The sequence below is a fragment of the Nomascus leucogenys genome, chromosome 14, assembly GCF_006542625.1.
Source record: "Nomascus leucogenys isolate Asia chromosome 14, Asia_NLE_v1, whole genome shotgun sequence".
In the NCBI taxonomy this organism is placed as follows: Eukaryota; Metazoa; Chordata; class Mammalia; order Primates; family Hylobatidae; genus Nomascus; species Nomascus leucogenys.
The window spans coordinates 38959608-38981349 of record NC_044394.1 but is presented as its reverse complement, the minus strand read 5'-3'; the positions used below and the strand labels follow the sequence as shown (position 1 = coordinate 38981349).

The 21742-nt window shown below is 45.4% G+C and overlaps 1 protein-coding gene across 1 annotated transcript in view; it reads left to right on the top strand.

The window, feature by feature from the left end:
- Positions 1–20436, top strand: part of GID4 (GID complex subunit 4 homolog) — a 28955-nt gene extending 8519 nt beyond the window's left edge. The window contains exons 3-6 of the mRNA XM_003279866.3: positions 6208–6315; positions 10959–11060; positions 13918–14048; positions 17217–20436. Of these exons, the coding sequence (XP_003279914.2) occupies positions 6208–6315; positions 10959–11060; positions 13918–14048; positions 17217–17280 (405 nt within the window). The 3' untranslated portion in view covers positions 17281–20436. The remainder of the gene's footprint in view (positions 1–6207; positions 6316–10958; positions 11061–13917; positions 14049–17216) is intronic.
- Positions 20437–21742: the final 1306 nt, after the last annotated feature.

The window sequence follows — 21742 nt, the reverse complement described above, 5'->3', positions numbered from 1 at the left end:
CCCCTGTGAGTCGAGAGCTGCAGTCAGCCTCCTTTGAGGAGGGGGCACTGACAATGGCCCTTCACTGGGGGCTAACCCAAGGGGAGCCCTAGGCTTTTAACAGAACCTCTGCAGATGGCGTGGCCTCGATGAGCACATACCCTCCCCAGAGTTGCCTGTTCCTGGTCGAGCAATAAACAGACCACGTTATGCTGCTGCGGGGTGTTGAGTTAAAGCAAGTCCTGCTCAGGCCTTAGATGTAGAAGAATTCTTTTTAAATAATGTTTTTTAGTAGCTTTATTGAGATATATTCACGTACCATACATTTCACCCATTTAAAGTATACAGTTCATTGGTTTTTAGTGTATTCACAAAGTTGTGCAACTATGTGTTAACTTTTTTTTTTTTTTTGAGATGGAGTCTCGCTCAGTCACCCAGGCTGGAGTGCAGTGGCGCTATCTAGGCTCACTGCAAGCTCCACCTCCTGGGTTCACTTCGTTCTCCTGCCTCAGCCTCCCAAGTAGCTGGGACTACAGGTGCCTGCCACCACACCCGGCTAATTTTTTTGTATTTTTAGTAGAGACGGGGTTTCACCGTGTTAGTCAGGATGGTCTCGATCTCCTGACCTCATGATCCGCCCGTCTCGGCTTCCCATAGTGCTGGGATTACATGTGTGAGCCACTGCGCCCGGCTGATAACTTTTTTTTTTTTGAGACAGAGTCTCGGTCACCCAGGCTGGAGTGCAGCGGTGTGATCTCACCTTACCACAACCTCTGCCTCCCAAGTTCAAGCGATTCTCCTGCCTCAGCCTCCGGAGTAGCTGGGATTACAGGCGTGCGCCACCCTGCCCAACTAACTTTTTTAATTTTAGTAGAGACAGGGTTTCGTCATGTTGGCCAGGCTGGTCTCGAACTCCTGACCTCAAGTGTCCACCCTCCTTGGCCTCCCAAAGTGTTGAGATTACAGGCGTGAGCCACCACACCCGGCCTGATAACTTTTAAAATTATAAGTCTAGTATATGGTTGCTGTAGATAATAGTAAAATGCAGAAAACTACGATGAATCTTTGAATAAATTTTGTACCTGTATTTGGGTTTTTTTTCTTTTCCATTTATATTTGTTAAAATATCAATTTTTTATGTTTATTTTTATTTTTATTTTTTTTTGAGGCAGAGTCTTGCTCTGTCACCCAGGCTGGAGTGCAGTTGTGCGATCTCAGCTCACTGCAACCTCCACCTCCCAGGTTCAAGCAATTCCCATGCCTCAGCCTCCCGAGTAGCTGGAATTACAGGCATGTGCCACCACACCTGGCTAATTTTTCTATTTTTAGTAGAAATGGGGTTTTACCATGTTGGCCAGGCTGGTCTTGAACTCCTGACCTCAGATAAACCACCCACCTTGGCCTCCCAAAGTGCTGGGATTACAGGCATGAGCCACCGTGCCTGGCAAAAATATCAAATTTTTAATTTATTTTAATTAAACTATAATTTGGGTTTTAGTCATAGTAGTTGCCTTCCTCACGTATACAATATGGAAAAGTATCTACTAAAATGGAGTTAGGCCAGGCATGGTGGCTCACACCTGTAATCCCAGCACTTTGGGAGGCTGAGACAGGTGGATCCCCTGAGGTCAGGAGTTCGAGACCAGCTTGGACAACATGGTGAAACCCCATCTCTACTAAAAATACAAAAATTAGCTGGACGTGGTGGCGGGCACCTGTAATCCCAGCTACTCAGGAGGCTGAGGCAGGAGAATTGCTTGAGCCCAGGAGGCAGAGTTTGTAGTGAGTTCAGATCATGCCACTGGACTCCAACCTGGGCAACAGAGTGAGACTTCGTGTCAAAAAAAAAAAGGAGCTAAGTGTCAAAAAAAAAAAAAAAAAGGAGATAAATGGCCTCTTAGCTACCTCACATTCACAAACAAGCACAGCTTTTTTTTTTTTTTTTTTAATTTTTATTTTAGGCTTGGGTGTACACGTGCAGGTTTGATATATAGATAAACTTATGTCACGGTTTACCTATATAACTGTTGTGGAGATTATTTTGTCATCCAGGTACTAAGCCTAGTACTGATTATTTTTTCTGCTCCTCTCCCTTCTCCCACCCTCCACCCTCAAGTAGGCCCCATTGTCTGTTCTTCCCTTCTTTTTTTTTTGAGATGAAGTCTCGCTCTGTTGCCCAGGCTTGAGTGCAGTGGTGCAATATCTGCTCACTGCAACCTCTGCCTCCCAGGTTCAAGCAGTTCTCCTGCTCAGCTTCCCAGGTAGCATGTACCACCACACCAGGCTAAATTTTTTTTGTACTTTTGGTGGAGATGGGGTTTCACCATGTTGGCTAGGCTGGTCTCTAACTCTTGACCTCAGGTGATTTGCCTGCCTCAGCCTCCCAAAGTGCTGGGGTTACAGACGTGAGCCTGTTATTTCCTTTTTTGAGCCCGTGAGTTCTCATCATTTAGCTCCTACTTATAAGGGCGGTATTTGGTTTTCTGTTCCTGCATTAGTTTGCTAAGGATAATGGCCTCTAGCTCTACCCATGTTCACACAATGGGTGTGACAAAGATCATGACGAAGACATGATCTCATTTCTTTTTATGGCTGCATAGTATTCCTTGGTGTATATATACCATGTTTTCTTTATCCAATCTGTCATTGATGGGCATTTAGGTTGACCCACTTTTTGCTATTGTGAATAGTGCTACAGTGAACATTTGCATGCATGTGTCTTTATAGTAGAATGATTTGTATTCCTCTGGGTATATACCCAATAATGGGATTGCTGGGTCGAATGATAGTTCCCGTTTTTAGCTCTTTGAGGAATTGCCACATTGCAAAACAGAGCTTTAAAGTTTGTTTTTATGCCTTCTGGAAGTGAAATTCTAGAAATGTAAAGAACAAATACGAAATAACATTCCTTTTGCACTTTTGAGCCATCCGTCAGTCAAGAGAGGCGACCTTTCCGGGGAACCCAGCAGCTTTCAGGGGGTACCTGGGAGCCCAGCCTTTGGGGGCCATGGGCAGGCCCCCCACTTACTCATTACTTGGGTTTGGAAGGGTTGGAAGCTCCAGCTGAAGCTATGTTAGACTTGTGCTTAACTAGGGAGACAGGTCACACCTACCAAAACTCACAAAAACAAAAGTGCCAGTTTTTGTCACAGAATGAGATTCCTGTATGTTCCAGAAGTTCCTGTTGACTTATCGGCCAATTGAATGTTAATCCCTCAGAAGACAGGTCTACATGGAAAGTCGTGGTACCCATCACCAGACAGTTTTGGGTGAGCCTGGAATCAATGAGAGCTTTAGTTGGGGGACTTAAATGTCTGACAACAGCCAGACCCACCACGGGATGCCCACTCCTGCTTTTGCTGCCTCTCTTACTCATTTCTCGATATCCTTTCTTCTGACATGGTTTTTCGTAAGCTCCATAAATTACCCCTCATTGGGCTGTAATAAAGTGCTTCAATTTCCTGTTCCTGCTCTGAGAATATTTTATCTTTTCGGTGACTTCTGTACACACTGAATCTCATTTATTAGGTATTTATTTTATTTAATTCTCAAAGTTTGAGGGTACTCTGTGGTCACCCTGATATACTGCCTAAAGTATGTTTACAAAGAAGTCAATGCAGAATTATTCATTAGGAAAACTAGTGATTTAAACCGTAAGTGTTTTAATCATATTAGGACCTCCTCCCCACCCCTCCCTTTTTTAAAAATAGAGACTGGGTCTTACTATGTTGCCTAAGCTGGTCTTGATCTCCTAGGCTCAAGTGATCCTCCTGCCTTGGCCCCCTAGAGTGCTGGCATTACAGGTGTGAGCCACCAGGCTTGGCCTTGTATTAAAACCTCTTTATCATTTCATCCTATCCCTTTCAAGGAAGTTCAGAAAAAAGATTAAAGCTTGAAACTCAGTAAAATAATATAAACAGTTTCTAGTTGGCTCATGCCTGTAATCCCAGCACTTTGGGAGGCTGAGGCAGGTGGATCACGAGGTCAAGAGATCAAGACCATCCTGGCTAACACCGTGAAACCTGTCTCTACTAAAAATATAAAAAATTAGACAGGCCTGGTGGCATACACCTGTAATCCCAGCTACTCGGGAGGTTGAGGCAGGAGAATCACCTGAACCCGGGAGGCAGAGGTTGCAGTGAGCCGAGATCGCGCCACTGCATTCCAGCCTGGGCAACAGAGTGAGACTCTGTCCCCCCACCAAAAAAAAAAGTTAGCTTATACCTTAAAAATTAGGTTTACATTTAGGAAAATTTCTCCTCTCTCATTTTTTCAGTCTATGTATTTAAATATTTATGTGATGAATCCAGCAACAGTGTTAGGATAGGGGGGTTGTGGGTTTGGGACAGTGTTAGATTTATCATATTTTAAGTTCACTGTTCAGGAAACAGATCCCCTCCACGGTGTCATCCTAAAGCAGGCCTCCTGAGTCACCTGCAGCGGTGGTGATGTTCTGTTTCCTGGGAGCCTCTGCGCCAGTGGCTTTTACTGTGGCAGCCTGTCTCAGGAAGGTCCTGCACTACATGCAGGCCAGGTTGGTAGATGTGGCAAAGCCATCAGAATGAGGTGTTTGATGCAGAATAAGAGGGGCTTACATCTGATCTGAAGGAAAAACGTGGGCCCTCTGCAGTTCTCGACGTTAGGACTGTCATCTGTGGTTTGCCAGGCCAGTGACTCTCATAACCGTGCTCCTGGCAGACACCAGGGGCTTGGCAAGGTAGCCTGAGAGGTGGGTGGTTGGTTGGTTTCTACAAATGCAGAGAAATTGTAGACTTTTTACGGTGTTAACTTTTTGTCTTATTAATGTTTTTTAAAATCATTGGTGCCTACTTATTAACGCATGAACAAAGAGCAATTAACAAAGCACCCAAGCCAGCACATGGCTTCTTGTTTACATTTTCAACGGCGTGGTTTTTACATTCAGACACGATTTACATATGTTTTTCCTCATATAAATTGTTCTTAGTTCATATGTTTTTCCTCATATAAGTTGTTCTTAGTTCATGTGACAGAATTAAATGTATCCCTATATATCAAGGTATTCTAAGACTACCTTCAGGGACCATTTGTATAGTTGATTACTAGAAGTTTCTCTGAACATGTAGAACACTGAAAAAAAGTATTTACATTTTTTGAGACAGAGTTTCACTCTTATTGCCCAGGCTGGAGTGCAATGGTGTGATCTCGGCTCACTGCAAACTCCGCCTCCAGGTTCAAGCAATCTCCTGCCTCAGCCTCCCCAGTAGCTGGGATTACAGGCATGCGCCACCATGCCCGGCTAATTTTGTATTTTTAGTAGAGATGAGGTTTCTCCATGTTGGTCAGGTTGGTCTTGAACTCCTGACCTCAGGTGATCCTCCCACCTCGGCCTCCCAAAGTGCTGGGATTACAGGCATGAGCCACCGTGCCCAGCCAAAATAAAAGGTATTCTAGGCTGGGTGTGGTGGCTCACACCTGTAATCCTAGTACTTCGGGAGGCCAAGGCGGGTGGATCACCTGAGGTCAGGAGTTCGAGACCAGCCTGGCCAACATGGCCAAACCCCATCTCTACTAAAAATACAAACATTAGCTGGGCGTGGTGGTGGCCACCTGTAATCCCAACTACTCGGGAGGCTGAGGTAGGAGAACCACTTAAACCCAAGGTGTGGGAGGAGGTTGCAGTGAGCTGAAATTGTGCCACTGTACTCCAGCCTGGGCGACAGAGCAAGACTCTGTCTCAGGAAAAATAAAAAAGTATTCTACCCCAAAATCCACCCTGGAACCTTGGAGAATTGGTGTAAAAGGGACGAATGACTGAGCCAGTTGGAGAACCAGTGGCTTGAGGGAGCCTTAGCGGGAAACACAGTGATTTTGGAGCCTCTTTGGGTCTAACCTTGGAAAGTAAAACCTACTAAGTTATGATCTGCTTTGTATGCTAGAATACTCAAAATTTATTTGTGGAAATATCCAAATTACTTTCTAAGAGACTAGCATGTAACAGTTGAAGTCAAAGAAGGGCTGTCTGCTGCTGGCAAAATCCAGGAAACCCTTCATTCTCTGGGTGATTTAGATTCAGGTCCATTGCCACAGCCTGTTGGCAAACTGGCTGGATCTAACTCTGGTTTGGATTGTCAGGTAGCAGTGTCTAGGTACTGGAAAGAAGTTAAAGCGAAGTTGATTCTTCCTTTGTTAAAAAGGTTAAAAACTCTCAGTCAACATCTTATTTTGATATTTGGATTTTTACCATAGGAGTATCCAACCCTTACAACCTTCTTTGAAGGAGAAATAATCAGCAAAAAACACCCTTTCTTAACTCGCAAGTGGGATGCAGATGAAGATGTTGATCGGAAACACTGGGTGAGTAAATCTGATCTGCGCTGGGTCATCCAGGGGCTGCTAGAGAATTGAAGAAATGCTGGGAGCCACAGACCTTGTCCCTTATTGAGGATTACTGGGGCTTTGCAGCCAAGTAAAAGGTTGCACTGCACACAAACCTCAGTTGTTCCATCTTCCTTATGAGGAGAGTTTAAATACGATCTGTCCTGCTGCTTAAATAGCAAATGGTTGTCTGATGATAGCAACCCCAGAGTTCTAGCCAGAACTCTGCTCAGCTGTCAGAATCTTAACAGTGTCCCCCTATCCTTCTCACCTGTTTGTCCATCTTCTGTCCACTGTTCCTTTCAAATCACCTCTGCTTGGGGAAAACCCTGTGAAACGTGCAATGATGACCTCCGGCTTCGGGGCTGGCATGAGATGGAGATGATGTTGTGGGAATCTGCCCTCCTGCTGGCTTATCAGGGCAGAGCCACATCATTTCTTTTTATCCTGGCTCCTGACAGACAAGTATAGTCTTGTCTTAAGTACACCACTATAAATCCTGCTGCCCCCCTTTTTAACTGTCAAGTGTAGAGCATTCTCACTCAACGGTAGTGAATGCTTCAAGACAACTCAGAGTTAGTGTCCTGGGATCTTTTCATTTGTTGTCATGTAAGTACCGTGTCTTCAAAAATCAGTTTCTCGGATGGGCGCGTTGGCTCGCGCCTGTAATCCCAGCACTTTGGGAGGCCGAGGCGTGCCGATCACAAGGTCAGGAGATCGAGACCATCCTGGCTAAAACGGTGAAACCCCGTCTCTCCTAAAAATACAAAAAATTAGCTGGGCGTGGTGGTGGGTGCCTGTAATCCCAGCTACTCTGGAGGCCGAGGCAGGAGAATGGCGTGAACCCAGGAAGCGGAGCTTGCAGTGAGCCAAGATCGTGCCACTGTGCTCCAGCCTGAGCAACAGAGCGAGACTCCATCTCAAAAAAAAAAAAAAAAAAAATCAGTTTCTCAACCTGTCTAATAGCCTTTTGCTTTAGTTGACCATGGTGATGGTGAATTTTTGTTTAACATTGAAGAAGTTAAATGGGTTTACCCTCCATAAACCAACCAGAAATGGCTGCGTCAGTAGCGAAGATTCTAAAACTCGTTCTTCCCATTGCCTCTCACACCTGGATATCTAAACTCTCCCCTGGTTCTGGCACGGCAGTCTGTGGAGAGAACTCCCGCAGACCCTTGTCTTGAGTTCACCTCACTAGAGATCAGTTGCTTTGCTTACTAATGTTTTTTATTTTTTTATTTTATTTAAAAAAAAATTTTTTAGAGTTGGGGTCTTGCTCTGTCGTCCATGCTGGAGTGCAATGGCATGATTATAGCTCACTGTAGCCTCAGCCTCCTGGGCTCAAGTAATCCTCCCACCTCCGCACCCTGAGTAGCTAGAACTACAGGCATATGCCACCACACCCAGCTCATTTTCTTTTATTTTTGCAGAGACAGAGTCTCACTATGTTACCCAGGCTGGTCTTGAACTCCTGGTCTTAAGTGATCCTCCTGCCTTGGCCTCCCAAAGTGCTGGGATTATAGGTGTGAGCCACTGCACCCAACCTGTTTTTTTGGTTTTTCTTTTATGGGGTTTTTGTTTTGTTTTGTTCTGTTTTGTTTGGTTTTGTTTTGAGACAGAGTCTCACTCTGTCACCCAGGCTGGAGTGCAGTGGCGTAATCTCGGCTCGCTGCAACCTCTGCTCACTGCAACCTCCGCCTCCCAGATTCAAGTGATTCTCATCTCTCAGCCTCTCAAGTAGCTGGGATTACGGACGTGCGCCACCGCGCCTGGCTAATTTTTGTATTTTTAGTAGAGACAAGGTTTCACCATGTTGGCCAGGCTGGTCTTGAACTCCAGGCCTCAAGTAATCACCTGCCTTGGCCTTCCAAAGTGCTGGGATTACAGGCGTGAGCCACCATGCCCAGCCCCAAGCTGTTTTTCACTTGAGTAAAAAAAGGAGATCTATGAAATACTGAGGTTCAGTTAAATTTAAATTTAAACTTGAGCTTTTTAAAGCGTTTTTTGAATTCTATACATTTTGATTGTTGTAGCAAATGGACACTAAAAACTAGACAGTCATCTTTGTCTCTCTGTGATACAAGAGAATGCACAAGACCTGAGTATCCAGAAGGTTGGGGGAGCCCAAGTGGTGTATGCAGGTGCTGGGCACCAGCAGGTGGAGTTGGAAGGGCTCCCTGGTACCATCTGCGCCCACCCTTGCCCAGGGCTAGGCTCTTCCTGCATGGCTTGCTGCCTCAAGAGATGGCTCCTTCCTCTCCTGTACAGCCCCAGAGTAGAAGGTTCTTCCTTGTAGTAAACCACAGCCTCTCTCCCATTCAACCCTATTTTCCATTTCATATTGGTCCTGCAAAAAGCAAAGTCTTTGAGGCCCAGTGACACTCAGTTTTAGGCTAGGTTGACTACAAATTAAATACTTGGAAGGCAACTCTGAATTTTCCCATTGACTTCCATTAGAACATTGGAAGATATCTGGGTCTGCAGACTCTGCTAGACTGGATTGAAACATTTTGGGTGAGAGAGGAACTAAGAAGGCCACCCTTGGTATTGGCATGTGAGGTGTGGTTGAGCCAGGGAGCTGAACCTATGGAGTGCCTCCTCCTCCAGCAGTTTGTGGCTGCTTTTGTAGTACTCAGCATTTCCCCTAACTTTCACCAGTCATGGAGGACTCCCAGGTTCCCACATGGGACTCTTGGAGCTCTGTACTGCACCTGGGTTTGTCTGAGATTTACAATTTCTAATACACTTCACCTAGGCTATCATTTTTTCATATAAACTAGAATCAGAGATATTGTATTGCATCCTCAGATTTTCCTGAGTGGTATTTAAGTTGCTATCATAGTGGTACTATAAAGTCAAGATTCCATATATTCAGTCTACATAGGATAAAAATGTCTATGTGACACCAGGAGTGGTGGCTCACGCCTGTAATGCCAGCACTTTGGGAGGCCAAGGCAGATGGATCACCTGAGGTCAGGAGTTTGAGAACAGCCTGGCCAACATGGTGAAACCCCATCTCTACCAAAAATATAAAAATTAGCCAGGCATGGTGGCACACGCCTGGAATCCCAGCTATTAGGGAGGCTGAGGCAGGAGAGTCACTTGAACCTGGGAGGTGGAGGTTGCAGTGAGCTGAGATCATGCCATTGCACTCCAGCCTGAGCAACAAGAGCAAGACTTTGTCTCAAAAAATAATAATAAAATAAATCTATGTGACAAAATCTATGACTTAATATCTCTGTATCTTGATTTTTTTAAGATGTTTTCTTATCAAATTAATACATGCTTATTTAAAAATATTTGAAAAAATAGAAAAGCTGGAGGAAAAGGAGTCATCTGTGGCAACACCTAAAACTAAAATAGCTGTTAACCTCTTCCTGAATCTCTTTTGGGTATACAGTGTATACTTGTTTTTTGTCTTTTTTTAAAAAATGGGATCATAAGATACAGTTTTGTAACCTATTCCTAATCTCCTGTTGTAAATGTAGAGTCAGCCCTCCATATATGTGGGTTCTGTATCTGTGGATTCAACCAGCCACAGTTTGAAAATATTTGAAAAAAAAAATTGCATCTGTACTGATGATGTATAGATTTTTTTTTTTTTTTGAGACAGAGTCTCACTCTGTTGCCCAGGCTGGAGTGCAGCGGCACAATCTCGGCTCACTGCAAGCTCCGCCTCCCGGGTTCACACCATTCTCCTCCTCAGCCTCCCAAGTAGCTGGGACTACAGGCGCCCACCACCACACCCAGCTAATTTTTTCGTGTTTTTAGTAGAGACGGGGTTTCATCATGTTAGCCAGGATGGTCTTGATCTCCTGACCTTGTGATCCTCCCGCCTTGGCCTCCCAAAGTGCTGGGATTACAGGCGTGAGCCACCACACCCAGCTGATGTATAGATTTTTTGTTCTTGATATTTTTCCCTGAACAATACAGTATAACCACTATTCACTTAGTATTTACATTGAATTAGGTATTATAAGTAATCTAGAGATGCTGTGAAGTATAGGGGAGGATGTGTGTAGGTTATCTGCAAATACTGCACTGTTTTATATCTGGGACTTAAGCATGTGCAGATTTTGGTATTCATGGGGGTCCTGGAACCAATCCCTCACAGATATCAAAGGACAAGGCTATCACGTGTTTCTAGTGTCTACTTAGCGAGCTGGCCCAAGCCCCTAGATCATACAGAGACACAAGCTTCACAAAGCCCTCTTCTCTGAGGCTGGGCAGGCTGTTTCTAAGCTGTTCTGCATGGCTCTTTTTGCCACTTAGGATTTACTTGCAGAGGTCTTCTCATTAATTGTTCTTAGCTTTCGTCTGTTTATTTTGTCTGTCTGTTCACCATTCCCATCCTTTGGCCTTTTCCTCAGCCATATTAACAAGGCAGGTGTAGGGCAGTGGGGCCTCAGCTGGAGTCCAGGTATCTGCCCCAGGGTTGAGTCTGCATTCACTGGGGTGACCATAGGGCCCCATCTGTTACTTGGCCTTAGCTGCCCTTTTGGGAGCTGCGTCCCCAGCTGTCATGCCTTGGGAAGGTGAGTTTACCTGGGCACATAAGCATAGTTCTGAGAGCAGCCTCTCCTTCTCTCAGTCAATCGGCACACTCTCTTTTCTGTTTTCAGGGCAAGTTTCTGGCTTTTTATCAGTATGCAAAATCATTTAACTCAGATGACTTTGATTATGAAGAGCTGAAGAATGGAGACTATGTCTTCATGAGGTGGAAGGTAAGGTCCCACCAGGTGGCCCTCCAGACTCCCAGAAAGCCAGGCCTTGTGCTGCACCTACATATCCACTCTAACTAAGGGCTCCCCATTTCCAGTGCTCGTCACAGCTGGTTGTCATGGCAAAGTCTTCATGGCAGGGTCTTTGCACACCTATAAAAAGTAGGCACAGATCCAGGGCACGCACTGGTTAACTGCTGATGTCCCAGACAGCTCCTCCTCGCTGTGCTTTTGGTGGGTAGCAAGTGGATTCGGGCCTCGGTGGCCGCCTCTAACGTTGTCTTCTCCCTTTCCTTTCTCCCACCCAAGAATCTTGTTGAACCCCCAAGTTGAATCACTCCAAGTGTTCTGTGGATTCAAGGCAGAGCCAAACTTCCTTTGAACTTAGTCATCAGTTGTACCCAGGTCCCTCTACGGGCTTAAACACCGTCTGTGGGCCAGGTCCCCTCCACCACATCCTTTTCCCAGAGCTCAGGAAAGTCTCACCTCCTCTACTTCCCTCCAGCTCAGGAAATGAGGGACCAGGAATGGGACACGGGTTTTTGACTCAGCAGACCTCAGAGAGCCCCACCTGACTGGCTTGATGGATTGGCTTTTAGCTGCGAGGTCATTTGTGCTCCCTGCTTTGATAACGTGATATTTACAGCCCCAGAATAGCAAAATCAGGAAGGCAGTTTGTTAAATAACTTTGAGAACATATCAACCCCTAGTCCCCAGTCTGTAGGGAAGAAGTTGTTTTATCTTGAAATCTTGCCAGCTTTCATAAAGATGAATCATTTTGAGTTGCCTTTCCCGGTCTTTACTTTGCATAGCTAACCACTTTAAGAAGTGGGTATCGGCCGGGCGCAGTGGATCACACCTGTAATCCCAGCTCTGTGGGAGGCTGAGGCAGGCAGATTATGAGGTCAAGAGATCGAGACCATCCTGGCCAACATGGTGAAACCCCATCTCTATTAAAAAATACAAAAAATTAGCCGGGCATGTTGGCGTGCCCCTGTAGTCCCAGCTACTTGGGAGGCTGAGGCAGGGGAATCACTTGAACCTGGAAGACGGAAGTTGCAGTGAGTCGAGATCACGCCACTGCACTCCAGCCTGGCGACAGAGCAAGACTCCATCTCAAAAAAAAAAAAAAGAAATGGGGATCACTGGGCGTGGTGGCTCACGCCTGTAATCCCAGCACTTTGGGAGGCCAAGGCAGCCAGATCACGAGGTCAGGAGTTCGAGACCAGCCTGGCCAATATGGTGAAACCCCATCTCTACTAAAAATACAAAAATTAGCCAGGTGTAGTGGTGCACGCCTGTAATCCCAGCTACTTGGGAGGCTGAGGCAGGAGAATCACTTGAACCCAGGAGGTGGAGGTTGCAGTGAGCCAAGATTGCGCCACTGCACTCCAGCCTGGGTGACAGAGCAAGACTCTGTCTCACCAAAAAAAAAAAAAAAAAATGGGGATCACCACTCTTCCAGTAGGTTGCCAGATGCAGACAGTAAACAGGGAGCAGTATGCCCATGAGCTTGCCATCTAGTGGGAAACATGTCAGCTAAACAACCTGTTAAAGGAAGTTTATTGTTTGACTTTTATTTTGTTTGTTTTGAGATGGAATCTCTCTTGCCCAGGCTGGAGTGCAGTGGCACAGTCTTGGCTCACTGCAACCTCCATCTCCCAGGTTCAAGCAATTCTCCTGCCTCCGCCTCCCGAGTAGCTGGGACTACAAGTGCGCACCACCATGCCTGGCTAATTTTTGTTTTTTTTGTTTGTTTGTTTGTTTTTTGAGACAGTCTCACTCTGTTGCCCAGGCTGGAGTGCAATGGTGCAATCTCGGTTCACTGCAACCTCCCCATCCCGTGTTCAAGCAATTCTCCTGCCTCAGCCTCCCAAGTAGCTGGGATTACAGGTGCCTGCCACCATGCCCTGCTCATTTTTTGTATTTTTAGTAGAGACGGGTTTTCGCCTTATTGGCCAGGCTGGTCTTGAACTCCTGACCTCAGGTGATCCACCCACCTCAGCCTCCCAAAGTGTTGGGATTACAGGCTTGAGCCACCACACCCGACCTGAATTTTAAAATTAATTTTAAAAGCCACAATTTTAGAAGTTGAATAAGGAATGGGAGAGTGTCTTAAATTTGTTTAAAAAGCAATGGACTTGTTTTGCCTCCAAAGAATGTCTCAGAGTGGCTCATCTGTGGTCCTTTAGTAGACCACCTAAGGCCCTGGAGCTTCTGACCTCATCTCTCTGGGAAAGTAGGTGCCAGGACCTGGGTTTCCAGCTTTCAGCTCCAGCAGAGGTGGCAAGTTTGCCTCTCTCCTAAGGTCCCTGGTAAAGAAGAGTACCATTCTGACTGCTTTTTACAAGGCGTCAGGCTCTTGGAGGGGGTGTCACAGGGGCTACTGGCAACTGCTCTGCACTCAGAATGGTCCACAGACCTACAGAAGCGACTCACTGTTCTAGATGTTGTCAAGCATCTGGTGACAGTTCTGAGAACTGGAGCAGAAACTTAGCTCTTCCCAGGTTGATTGTCTGTGGTCTCTGAAAGATAGAAAGGCAGGCAGACAGGCAGGTGAGTAGGTATTGATTTATGTATTAGATGTTTCGACCATGGTCCTTCTCTGAATTGCTGATCCTAGTGAGCTCAAGACACAGTTTGTCACTTTAGTATATAGAATACTCCAGGAGCACATGGACGCTTTTCAGAAGTCAGGCTGAGACCCCACGGGCCTGCCATCACCCAGCAAGTCTAGGTTAGACTATAAGAAAGTATATTTTTCTCGAGTGGTCCTTAGAACCCCCTGATGCTTAACAGGGAGACCCCGTGGGTGGTCAGAGAATGCTATCTGTTACTGACCCTCTTCATCTGTGTGCAGGAACAGTTTCTGGTCCCAGATCACACGATCAAAGACATCAGTGGTGCTTCTTTTGCCGGGTTCTACTACATCTGCTTTCAGAAGTCAGCAGCCTCCATAGAGGGCTACTACTACCATAGGAGTTCAGAATGGTGAGGACCCCTGAGGACAGAGGCCACGGGGAGGGCTTGCTGCCCAGCTGGCTCTCCCTTGGCTCATCAAACCCAAAAGCAACATCTTAGCCTGTCTCTGTATAGATTCTGTGCTTTATTTGGATGCTGAGAGCTTATTTCAGTGATCTCAGTTGCTCATAATAAGGCCTTATCCCTATGCACAGAGCAGAGTAAATGAGATGAAAATGAAGTATGGGTGAAAGAACTCATTTCTAAGCACTTTTAAGCAATACTGTATTTTTGGCAATGTTTATCTCAATCTTGCTGGTTTTTATTTAATCCTTGCTAATTGAATTAGTAACTAAAATGTGAATTGATCCAGTGGACAATGTGAATTTTGCTGTCAGCAGCTTTTTAAATTTTCTGGCTGCATTCCTTAGAGTTGGTCCGACATGCACTTGATTTAAGGCTCGTGACCTGGGGGCCTGTGAGTGGACAGTCCTGCCCAGTGTGTCACCAACAGTAAAGGACTGAACTCTGCCTAAATGCTAACTTTTGCCACCTTTTGAGGGATTCTCCTGCTTCCTTGCTGCTTTTTAAGCACCTTGCTGTCCCCGGAGGGCAAACCAGATGATAAAATGCCTGATTTCCTCTCTGAAGGCAAAAATTCTTTCTTTCCTTTCCAGTATTTCACACTTTGTTATATGTGAAGTGATCCTACCCTAGATTCCTTGTTCAGTGGTAACGAAATTATATCTGCAAGTAAATGCCAGCCCTGTAGCCACGATTTTTAGGCTTTCAGTAATGGTTTTCATGCAAGTTTGTAAAGCTTTTTATAATCCTTTTTAAAAATAACAGCTGGCCGGGCACAGTGGCTCACGCCTGTAATCCCAGCACTTTGGGAGGCCGAGGCAGGTGGATCGCGAGGTCAGGAGATCGAGACCATCCTGGCTAACACGGTGAAACCCTGTCTCTACTAAAAAACAAAAAATTAGCCGGGCGTGGTGACAGGCACCTGTAGTCCCAGCTACTTGGGAGTCTGAGGCAGGAGAATGGCGTGAACCTAGGAGGTGGAGCTTGCAGTGAGCCGAGATCAGGCCATTGCACTCCAGCCTGGGTGACAGAGCAAGACACCGTCTCAAAAATAAATAAATAAATAAATAACAGCTTTGGTCCGGGCACGGTAGCTCACGCCTGTAATCCCAGCACTTTGGGAGGCCAAGGTGGGCAGATCACGAGGTCAGGAGTTTGACACCAGCCTGGCCAATATGGTGAAACCCTGTCTCTACTAAAAATACAAAAATTAGCCAGGCGTGGTGGTACGCACCTGTAGTCCCAGCTACTCAGGAGGCTGAGGCAGGAGAATTGCTTGAACCTCAGAGGCGGAGGTTGCAGTGGGCCAAGATTGCACCACTGCACTCCAGCCTGGGCGACAGAGTGAGACTGCATCTCAAAAAAAAAGTGTACAAGTCAGTGATCTTTCGTATATTAATAGAGTTGTCTAACTATCAATTTTAGAACATTTTCATCACTATAAGAGGAAACCCCATACTCTTAGCCATTATCCCAGACTCCTTATCCCCTCTGAGCCCTGGGCAACCACTAGTCTTTCTCTTACATATGTATAGATTTGCCTATTCTGGGTATTTTATATAAATGGAATCCTACGAAATATGGCCCTTGCTTCTGGCTTTTTTCACTTAGCATAATGCTTTGAAGGTTCATCCATGTTGTACCATGTATCAGAACTTTTTTATTGCCAATTAATTTTCCATTATAGGTATATACAACTTTTTTTTTTGAGACAAAGTCTTGCTCTTGTCCCCCAGGCATGATCTCGGCTCACTGCAACCTCTGCCTCCCGGGTTCAAGCAATTCTCCTGCCTCAGCCTCCCGAGTAGCTAGGATTACAGGCACCTGCCACCACGTCTGGCTAAGTTTTGTATTTTTAGTAGAGACGGGGTTTCACCATGTTGGCCAGGCCTGTCTCGAACTCCTGACCTCAGGTGATCCACCCGCCTCGGCCTCCCAAAGTGCTGGGATTACAGGTGTGAGCCACTGTGCCTGGCCGGTATATACAACATTTTATTTATCCATTCATTATTTAGTGGACACTTAGATTGCTTCCATTGTTTAGCTCTTGTGAATAATGCTGCTGTGAACATGGGTATATCTGAGTTCCTGCTTTCAATTCCTTGGACATATACCTAGGAGTGAAATTGCTAGGTCATACAGTGTTGCTATATTTAACTTTATGAGGAACTGCCAAACTGTTTCCCACAGCAGCTGCACCATTTTGCATTCCTCCCAGCGTGTATGAGGGTTCCAGTTTCTCCACATCCTCCCTGGCACTTGTTATCATGTCTCTATAATTATAGCTACCCTAGTGGATGTGAAGCAGTATTTCATTGTAGTTCTAATTCGCATTTTTTTGCCTAATGCATATTTCTTTCCTGATAATTTGTTTTTGGTAAGAAATAAGCCGCTTTTTCCTACGTTCTTCCACACTCCTATGTGAAACAAGCAGGGGAGAGCCAACATGTTAGACATTGACTCTAAATGTGCCCGAGGTTGTCATCCCAGCATGCAGATTGTTTGCCTCTATTTCTCCTCCCTCTGCATGACTCCCTGGAGCACCTGCCAACAGCGGAGGCAAACACCTCAGATATCACTAATGTTTTCCAAGCTTAATACTGTACCTAGGAAAGTGAGAAAATTTAAATGAAAGGTAAAATACAGTTTAAGGCAGTAGTGAAATTAATTTTTCTACGCTTTCTTTAGATACCATGAGAATCAGTTTATGCCTATGCTAGCCATAAAGTTCTTAGGATATGACAGCCTGGCATTACATGCTACAGCAGGAGAGGGCAGAGCAGCAGGTGAGGTTAGGGCTTGGGCGTGGGTCTACATCTTCTCCCAGAGCTTATGGAGGTCTCCTTTTTATAAAACATACCATAGTTAACTTCATGATTAGAGCAGAATGAAAAAAAAAACATTCATCTTGTGCATGGTTCAGGGGGATTAACCAAAAAAAAGAAAGAATGAATGAAATCAAACTAGGTTCAACTTGAGAAATAGAAAATGAATGTGCATTTCAGTCCAAGTATGTGACTTGTCGGGTGCTCTGGTTTTTGAGGGGTTACTAATGTCCTTTGCTCAGGGTGCATTAGATGACTACCTCCCATTTCTGTCTCCTCCCCCTTGCAGGTATCAGTCCCTCAATCTAACCCATGTTCCTGAACACAGTGCACCCATCTATGAATTCCGGTGACAACGGTTCAGAACAGCAACCAAATAAAACTGAACTTGGCAAAAAAGAACTTTGCCGAGAAAATTGTGTACCTGCCAGAACCAGGAGAAGTATGTTCCTGTTTCTTCACGAGCAGACTCGCATCACAAAGCATGAATGTTAACCCACAGAATCCAAGGAGCATGGCTGGCCCGTGGGGCAGGTGGAGGGAGCAGTCTTCGTTCTTCCTCCCCTCAGTGGCAGTTTGGTCTTCACCTGTTTTTAAGCTACCTTAAACGCACTTTTCCTTCCTGCACAGCTAACTTCTACATCACTGAAATGCCCATTCCTTCCTCCGTCCCACCTCCAGCCGAGTAGAAGGTCTGCTCTCGGATCACCCTCAGCCTTGGTGCTCAGTGGTCCCCAGGCCCTAGACCCCCACCCCCCGCCAGTTGCTTTGTCTGGTAGCTCAAGAGAAGGCAGAGCCCCAGCACCTCTGTGCCCCCCAGAGCTCTGTGCAGGGAGTTGGCCAGCTGCCGCAGCATCGGCCACCAGCGACACAAGAGGCGGAGGCCCCGGTCCCTGCTGGGCTGCCTCAGTCTTCAGTGCTGATTGTGTCACGGGTCAGCGTGTGCTGCTGAACCCTATACTGTTAACAGTGCAAAGCTAGTGAGTGGCTGTCAGGTTCCCTGGGCCTGCCATCAGGGATCACTAAATTTAAGGCTTCCAGATCCCTGGCAGGAACAGATTCCAGTCCTGCTTACTCAGTACATTTGCTCCAAACTTTTGAACTTGAGGGCAATACTAAACTTAAAAATAAGAGTTTTTTTATTACAAAATTATTTTTATGGTCCCTTTAACGAGGACCCTATGGCAAATGCACAATTATTCAGAATTACATTTTATCGTTTTCACATTGAAAACAGCAAATGTTGACTTAGTAATTTTTATATCGATATCTATATGTATATGTATATTTAATCAACCAGCAGTTTTGAAACTAGTCATCCTGGTACAAAAGTTTTGCAGCATTGCCTAAATTATAGTGCTCAACACAAGAACTGTTTTTGGGGCCAGTTTAGCATTTGTGCCTCCTCCTTTTGCTACTCAAAACAGCAGTGCTTGGCGGCAGCCTTCCATGAGGCAGAAGGGGTCGTCGTTCTCCGAAAACAGTGACTCTGAAATGTTGGGACAGGGGAAGGGGTGGGAAACATGAACATGCTCAAATAACTCGAGGCTCACGTGCCAAAGTGTGTGTGTGTGTGTGTGTGTGTGTGTGTGTATATGGTGTTTTGTTTTTTCAAATGTTTAAAAAGCTTAATAGGTTGGCATCAGTTGTAGCCCACAAACATGGGTAGGGCTTTGGGGAATTGACATTTTTCTGGTGATTTACAAGACTTACTCCGAATACAAGAGGAAAAGCTTTAAAAACAAGATTGCATCATAACCCCCAGGAGCAAAGCAACCTGGAGGCTGCATATCCATGGGCGGGCAGCATAAGAGAACGTGAAGCCTTTCAGTAAGACGAGACGAGCAATGGGAAAACTTTTCTGTTCTTAAGAAGTGACTTTAATTTTATTGACATATGTACTGTATGTTACTGAGATTGAATGTTAGGGGAGGCCTTAAGGGAGAGGTATTTGGGAAAGTAGCCAGTGGCACTTGTGATATCTAAAATCTGTTATCCCAGGACTGTACAGAGGGGCAACCCACCCATTCAGGAAGGTCAGGGCTTTGGAACCCTAACAAGTTGGCCCGATGGCTTAACGGGAAAAACAGTTCATTCCCAGAGATGAGTCAGAACAGTCTCCTCAATCCTGAAATTCAACAAGGCATCAGAAGGGCTGGCTGTGGTCAAGCCCAGCTGCTCTCATGTGAGGAGATGCTCACTGTGGTTTTGTTGAGCTAATGGCCTTGGTTGAGCTGATGGACAAGTGAAGGAGGCCGTGGGGCTGTGCTGTCCTTCCTGCCGTACGTGCCATTCCAGTCTCTTCAGCTCTCCCCTCAATGGCATGCGAGCCCATACCTTCTGCATTTTTCCAGGCCTATGAGGGATATAGGCCTCCCCTTGGAGCACTGAGTCCGGAGGTCATCCCTGAGCTCGTCCAGGGCTCATGCTGTGGCTCCGAGTAGTGGTTTGAGTGGGCAGGAAGGGCCATTTGCAAACACTGCTGTGTTCTAGACAAACAAGCCAAGTCTTATTGCAGGATTTCTTCCTTCCTTCCGTTTTTACCCAGGTAATGAAGTGCCCATTGTACTGGGAAAAATGAAGAGGTGATACCTTTACTAGATCCTTCACACACATCTATGAGAAGATTTGTTCACTTAAAAGTCTGCCCACTGAGGATAGGGAAGGGATTAAGGATTTTTCCACCTCCTCTTAGTAACTCCTGAATTACCAACATCAACTTCATTCTCTCTGTTCCTGAAGGAACTTTGGGGAATCATCTTCATCCATAGTTATGCTTTCCTGAACCTTCTCAGTGGTTTACTTGCCTCTGAAACTATGTGCAATATTTTTGGTTGACACTTGTATCCATCCTTAAGAAATTAGTGCAGTTTGCAGATATTCTACTGTCTTCCACCCCAAACAAGCCTGCCGTGAGGTGGGATCCTAGGGGTTTGGCTGTTCTTACTCCACTGCTCAGAAAGCTTCCATTCTGCTGTCCCCAGCCTCTACCCTCTTCTGTGCTGGACTTCCATCCACCCACCCTTTTCAAGTTTAGATAGCGTTTCAGCTGCGGTCCCAAAGTAACAATACCTACTGTTAAGTAGGAAGTCAATCTGTGTGCTGGTTATGTTGGTTATGTTGAAATCACAAACTCCAGAGGAGCAAAGGGGTTTTTCAATGTCTTTTGCTTTCAGAAACAGAGAATATAATATTCTCACTAAGGCCTTGAATTGATTTTTTTTCTCATAAAATAGTCTGATAAGCTAATTTTTAAAAAGAAATGCTATTAACTGTGTTGTATTGTGGTTTAAAATTACTAACAAGTTGTGGGAAAGAAAAATAATATTTGATTTTGAATCTTAAATGTTTTTAAAAATTAGACTTGAATGGGCACAAAGTATAAATATTTTGTTTCTTTATGGAGGACATGTGGAAGGAGTTTGAGGGTTTGGGATGGGAGAAGTATTTTGCAGAGCTATCAATGTCCAAATAATTTTTAAAAAATAATAAAGGTATTTAAGCAGTGAGTTTGTCCTATTTGTAAACCAAAGCAGCTCCATTAGAGGAAACCAGTCCTCTCTGGGCCTGTGGCTGTGGAGCTCTCCAGGGCCAGCCGGAGACCTCTGTGTGCTGGGGCAGGCCGAGGGCCCCTCCCTGGGAAACTGTTGCAGTGGTCTGGTTGCTCCTTTTTCATTCTGAATGTTTTCAGCTGCTCAGCACTTCTATTCAAGCTCCATTTTGTTAATTTCTGTATTTCTTCAGAAATGTGGAAGCATTTTTTTTTTCCATATGTGAAGGGTTTATATTTCTATTTAACACAGAGAAAATATACAGGCAGAGATATCTGTCCAAAGCCTGCTTTGTGGTCTGGTATGGGGGACAGGCAATGCGGTTGGGCTGCTCTCGACACTGTGACTATGGTCCTCAGAGAAGATGCCTAAGTCTCAAAGCACGGGCACTTGGGCCCCCAAATAGCAGGATCCCTAAATCAGCCATTACAGTTTATTCTGACAAACCATTCTGTTACGTTTCAGGTCCCACCTCCCTAGGAGGCTTGAAGGAACATGGCTGGAAACATCATTGAGATTTTGAGGAAACATATAAAGTATTGAGGTCTAAATTTTAAGCAAGTTGAAATGCTAAGGGAATTTACATCAGTGGCAGGGCAAAGCTCCCCTGTTGTGTGTATTTTCTGATCTCATATTGTCTAAGCAATAATAAGCTTTTTTCTCTCATGAGATGTGGTGTCAATAAAGGAATAGACTGTTCACAGTGCTGGACTCAGGATTTAAGACACCATTTATTTTTATCTTTTGAGGCAAGGTCTCTATCACCAGGCTGGAGTGCAGTGGTGCTATGACAGCTCACTGCAGCCTCCCAGGCTCAGGCGATCCTCTTGCATCAGCCTCCCAAGTAGCTGGCACCACAGGCACGTGACCATGCCCAGCTAATTTTTTTTATTTCTGTAAAGATGGGGTCTCCCTATGTTGCCCAGGCTGGTCTTGACCTCCTGGGCTCAAGCTATCCACCCACATCAGCTTCCCAAAGTGCTAGGATTACAGGTATGAGCCACCACACCCAGCCAAGACACCATTTATTGACTGTTTTGTTGAATGGAAAAGTCATGGGAGGCCTGGGTTCCACCTATCAACCTTAGGTCCTAATCTGCCCTCAAGGTACATCAGCTAACCTCCCTGAGCCCAACTTCCCTCACCCAGAAAGTGGAAAACCTCTATCTGGACTAAAGAATTGTTGAGGATTCTAGAAGATGCTCCTGAAAGCACATTGTAAATTGAATAAGAAAAATTGTAAATTGAATAGCATGTGAAGTGT